Here is a 5,967-nt window from a genome sequence, read left to right as displayed (position 1 = left end):
CGTTTAGGTGGTGTGTGTGTGTGTGTGTGTGTGTGTGTGTGTGTGTGTGTGTGTGTGTGTGTAATGCATTTTGCCCACGTATACAAAAGGGAGGAACAGCAGTACAAAGACAAACAAATAGAAAGTTGGACCAAACCAAACCAAAAAGACCGAAAACAACACTCGAACGCTACGATGACTTAAGGGGTTTTTAGGGTGTTATGTGGACCAAACTGTAAACGACAAGGCTATATTTTTTTATATTTTTTAAAATAAAAGCACGTGAATAAGTTAGACATGTCCAGGCCTTGATGTGATTCTCGTTCTACAATCATATGTCTTCTCCACCGAAGACAGTCCTGGTGCTGGTTCGGGTTCAGGGCCAAATATAGAACCGGTTCTTTGCTTTTCCACACAAATAAACCTGGTTCTGGGCCAAGAACACGGGTTCCAACTCAGCGCTGGTCTAGAGACAAAGACCCGGTTTCGTCAGGTGCCGGGAGCACCAGAACCAGAACCAGCACCAGCACGTGGTTAGCCTCGGTGGAAAAGACATTCGAGAGAGACTAGGTTTGCGTGCATTATGCTCGTAAAAAGGGAGAAATGGCAGTAGAAAGACAGACAAATACTCCGAATCTTTACCTCTCCAGCCACTTCCACTGCAGGAACCTGTTGTAGTACATGCTGTCGAGGTAGTCGGCGAAGGGCGCCATGCTCAGGTAGTCGTGGATCAATCTGGGGACAACACAACATCTGCAGGTCAGTCTGGGTCCAAAACAGCTGCAGAGGCTAAATGTCCGAGTCACTGAAACTTCAGTTAGTCGCTTCACAGAATATCAACAATGCTGATGATTTGTTTAATCGTTTAAAAGTAATCTTTCAACTTTAAATGCCCAACGTTTCCTGCTTCCAGCTTCCCTGACGGGAGAATTTTTTGTCTGTTTTATGTAATAAAAACTGTATGAATAGTAAAAACTGACTTTCTTTCGGTTTTAGTCCGAATATGGGAAACAATGAGCCACTTTGTCTGTATTGCCTGCCATTTTGAATTAATTGATTATTTAAAAAGTAAACAATAGATTCATCAATTTAAGAAAAAAGTGTTCGCTGCAGCCACAGTAAATTAACACTTTTCATTCAGTGAATTAGAAGTGTGGAGCTGAACCGGTTCTTTGCTTTTCCACACAAGTAAACCTGGTTCTGGGCCAAGAACACGGGTTCCAACTCAACGCTGGTCTAGAGATAAGACCCGGTTACGTCATGTGCTGGGGGCGGGGTTATCATGACGTACAAAAACAAAAACGTCTGGCGGCCATTTTGTAAACCCCGGTCAGCTGTTAACCATAGAGAGCTGTTAATGTTAGCTTTGGACATGGATGGGAGACCAGAACCACCGTGGTCCGGGGGGGGAAACCAGAACCACCCTGGTCTGGGGAGGAAACCAGAACCACCGTGGTCCGGGGGGGTAACCAGAACCACCGTGGTCCAGGGGGGAAACCAGAACCACCGTGGTATGGGGAGGAAACCAGCGGTCTGCTGGCTCTCAGGCTGGGGAAGATCCAGCTGGGTCTTAGAGAACTGGAGAGTAGAACCAGCTTTTCCCCCGTCTTTGCACCCGGTGTTCGTCTCGCGTCTTTCCCCCTGGACCTCGTGTTTTTGTAATTTTGGACTTTGTGTTTTTGTGAGATTTCTCTTGCACAGCTACCAGAAGGATTACAGCTTCCAGACAGGTTGCTCAGGAAGCATTATTTTTTGATTGTTTTACAGCGGTTACATTCTAAAGCACATAAATAACCATCGAACACTCAACAATTTGTTGTGGAGACAACAGCTCCAGCTTTAATTTCTTACTTACAGTAAATACTATGCAGGTTTTAGACAAACAAATGTAGATTAAACATGCAGGCACACTCAACTGCAGACTGCAGAGTGTGTGTAACACTGCAAGGGTTACAGCCCTCGTCTCATCATGTTGCTTTTTGGGTGGGAAATGTTCTTGTGTGTCTGCCGGCGCTGCAGTGACACAAAACTGGGTGAAAATCAGCAAAATGTACCTTTTAATGGGGACATGTTGGGAAACTGTGGGGAAAGAATATTTCCAGGCCTTTGGACTGTGCAGCAAAGGTGCACGTTAGACATGTTGCTTCCTCACTTCCTAACGAGATCAGAATCCAAACGTGTGTCCAGACTTGACTTGAACACCACGACGACTCGGGACTCGACTCGGCCTCGGAAGAACTGAGACTTTTTTTGGCCAAAAAGCCAAAAACAGAGACCAAGCTGACATTCAGGTCTGAATCCAAGCTGTCGGCTTTCTGCGGGGCCAGCATCACTCGTTATGATGTGCTTTGTATGATTATATCCACCAAAGGATCTTGTTTTTTTACTATCTAGAGAACAGAAACCCCCCAAGAAATAGAGCGGGATGACGGTGAGGATGTTTTGGGCCAACAGTTGGCACTGATCACTGTTACCCTTTGTGTGAATGAATGTTTTACATAATGGAAAATAGATCAAATTTGGTTATTTTCCACAATTTGATCTGTTATGCTTAAACTCAGTGATACTTGCTGTGGTTTGCCGACATCGTCTTATCATAAAATTCTCCAAATGTACCATAATATAGTCATGTTAGTCTCATACACATGATGGTATGACTTCTCTTTGTTTGCAGTTACGTTTCTGTCTGTTTACAGTTGCATTTCCAATCGGGTCACTTTCACACCTGTAGTTAAATTGACTTGGTCCAGGCCAAAGAACCTTCACACTGACTTGTTATTGTGTGTTATATGCTGTGTGGTAACTAGGGCTGTCCTACACTAAAGAAATTCTTAACAATAATGTGATTTTTGTCAATTAGTTAATTTAATTGACAGATTTGGGAAAAACTGAGTGTCATGCAAAAGCATAACTCTAAATCCTGTGTTTACCACAACATGTGCTCATAAGTTACTTGGAAATATTATTTTTCAGCATGAAAAAAACATTTCCAATCCAATTTTCCAACAGAAATCTGAAATTCCTACAGAAATCTTAGTAGATTAAGACCAAAACGACCGATTAGTCCACTAATCAACCAAGAAGGGGCATCCCTAGTGGTAGCTCATTCAGGGGGAAATCAAATTCTCTAACCATTGAAAAAGTAAAAGTGAAATAATTTACCTACTGATTTAATGGCTCAATTAAATCTTGAAGGTTTACAAATCTGGTTTGCCAAAAACTAAATTAGTCTATTTTAGTCCAAAAATAGTTCATATCAACCAACATGTGTAATGTGTTCCTTTCCTTTTCCTTGTCATTAAAACACCCAAACTTCCAGAATTAAGACCAAGGACATGACAGCTCAGACTGAGCAATGCTTCTGATTTCTTTGTCTGTAACAAAATAATGGACCAAAATAAACATGAAAGAGCCCATGTGGAACCCCTGTGATCTTACTTGGTACAGTCCTTGAAGAGCTCTTTGCAGGCCTCCTGCTGCAGCCTCTCGGTGCATTGAGCCATCATGGCCTCCTCCACCTCGGGCACGCATTCCTCCGACTGCACCGCAAAGACACACGTTAAGTCCAGGTAAACACAGTGACTCAACCCTGGAAAGTGAACTCACAGACGAAAGCCGGATGAACTGGGTTTGGGATGGGGCCGATAGATAATTATCCGCGTCGCTGCGCAGATTTCTGCATGTTCAGACTCGAGTAAATGCACACAGATTCAGACTCGTGCAGGTGAAAAACCGGAGCACACCAGAGAGACCGATACCAGGAACAACAGGGGGAACTTTAACCTGCATAATGTTGCAATATGGCCATATTTAATCAACAATAATGTAACTTATTGTGCATTGTCATTGTGCTTAACTTGTTTAAGTAAGTGATTACCTAACTTAAGACAGAGATCAAGTGTATTTATATTCACGTAGGGTACTCCATATTTGTACATCATGACATGGGGAAAATAACTTTATGTACAAACTCAAAAAGTGAGGAATTTTCTGACTCTGATATAAAGCAGAAGCCAGCTGGCTACCCAGAAGGTTAGACCTCAATCTAAATGAGGGCCGTAGATACACTTGTCTTCTCAATGACGTTTTTGTCATCCGATCACGCCGATACGCATTAGTCCATATCTACGATGTTCCACTTCCAGGACTGCTCCGGTGTCGGACGAAATTTCAACAGATGTTTGCCTTATTTCGCAGATGTCTGTTTTTCTTCCAATTTATTTGTGTTGAAATGTTAAACTCCGGTGGATTTCTGAGGACTATGGTTACCTGGTCCTCCGGTCTCTGCAGGGTAAACCCAGACAGCTAGCTAGACTATCTGTCCAATCTGAGGACTATGGTTACCTGGTCTTCAGGTCTCTGCAGGGTAAACCCAGACAGCTAGCTAGACTATCTGTCCAATCTGAGGACTATGGTTACCTGGTCCTCCGGTCTCTGCAGGGTAAATCCAGACAGCTAGCTAGACTATCTGTCCAATCTGAGGACTATGGTTACCTGGTCCTCAGGTCTCTGCAGGGTAAATCCAGACAGCTAGCTAGACTATCTGTCCAATCTGAGTTTTCTGTTGCACGACTTAAACTTTTGAACGTTCATGTGCCACCAAAACAAGTTCCTTCCCGAGGCTATTTTTCACCAATTGCAGAGCCCTGGTGGGGAAGACCCAGGACTAGGTGGAGGGACGTCCAGCTGGGAGGAGGCCTCGGGGAAGACCCAGGACTAGGTGGAGGGATGTCCAGCTGGGAGGAGGCCTCGGGAAAGACAAGGGACTATGTGGAGAGATTATATCTCCAACCTGGCCTGGGAACGCCTCGGGATCCCCCAGTCGGAGCTGGTTTATGTGGCTCGGGAAAGGGAAGTTTGGGGTCCCCTACTGGAGCTGCTGCCCCAGCGACCCGATACCGGATAGGCGGATGAAGATGGATGGATGTAAAAGAAAACCGTGTAGTCTGATCCTGGCATAAGAGCTCCATTCTGGCGCATCTGATTACAAAAAGTGGCATTAAAGAAACAAGTGTAACCACGGCCTCAGCTACTATTTACCGAACCACACCACGTCATTTTCATAGGAAACACAGCTGGTCGTGAATGGCTGAGGGGAAAGCAGCCGCTACCTTTGGGTTGAAGTATTTGTCAATGAGTTCCTGGCCGCACTCCTTCCTCTTCTCATCTGGAGCCACCTCGTACTCCGCCTGCAGAGGGAAACACACCAAGACCACATGAGGGCGAGAAGCCAGAGGTGAGCGTCAGTGGCTACGGGAGCCACTTAACCCTCGTATGGTATTCGGGTCAAATTGGACCCATTTTTAATGTTTACAAGAAGAAAAATGGTTCAAGGTAAATCTTTTTCGACCTGAAAATCAACGTCCTTTCGTTATTTCCTGTGATAAACATGTTTTCCTGACTCAATTCAGAGAATCATCCTGAAATGACCACTTATGTTGTTTCCATAGTGTATTTTTAACATGAATTATAACCTTATGATAAAAACCCCACCTCCATGTTTAATTTTTCCTCTAGTAGAGACTGATTGCATTCCCTAAACATATATGTTATCTCAGCTGTTAGAAATTGAGATAAAGACAATATTTGTTAATAGATTATGAAGTAAAAATTTATTTTAGGATTGTTTATAAAACCCCAAATAAGTCCCGGGTCAGTTGGACCCGAGGGACAAAAGAGGGTCCCGAAAGTGAAGACGCCACGAGGGTTAAGACCTTCGAATTTAAGATTTAATTGAAGAGTTTTGCTCCACACCCCTGCAGCATATGAACTGATTGCATCTACTCTCCCTCGCATCGAGCATCCCTCTGAATGACTTGCAGGAAACCGAGCCTGACTGGAAAACTCCAAAGTGCTTCCTCTCCGCCTCTCACAGCGAGAGCCTGTAAACTAACGCTAAGTGACAGCGGAGATGGTTCAAATCTCATTTTCCCCTCTCCATCTCGTCGGCTCGCGGAGAGTTCTCAGGGAAGAGACGGGAAGCGGTTG

General features: G+C 44.3%; 1 protein-coding gene across 2 annotated transcripts in view; it reads right to left on the bottom strand.

Annotated features, from left to right (window-relative positions):
• The window catches only part of grk6 (G protein-coupled receptor kinase 6), a 22,380-nt gene extending 17,217 nt beyond the window's left edge, over positions 1-5,163 (bottom strand). For both annotated transcript variants that reach the window (XM_034890005.1, XM_034890006.1), the window contains exons 1-3: positions 5,091-5,163; positions 3,418-3,518; positions 622-714 (exon numbers count right to left, since the gene is read on the bottom strand). In XM_034890005.1, the coding sequence (XP_034745896.1) occupies positions 622-714; positions 3,418-3,485 (161 nt within the window). In that variant the 5' untranslated portion in view covers positions 3,486-3,518; positions 5,091-5,163. The remainder of the gene's footprint in view (positions 1-621; positions 715-3,417; positions 3,519-5,090) is intronic.
• Between the last annotated feature and the right edge of the window lie 804 nt (positions 5,164-5,967).

Source organism: Etheostoma cragini, chromosome 13 (genome assembly GCF_013103735.1).
Source record: "Etheostoma cragini isolate CJK2018 chromosome 13, CSU_Ecrag_1.0, whole genome shotgun sequence".
NCBI lineage: Eukaryota > Metazoa > Chordata > Actinopteri > Perciformes > Percidae > Etheostoma > Etheostoma cragini.
Note: the sequence above shows the minus strand (reverse complement) of the source record. Positions and strands in the feature narration are given on the sequence as shown.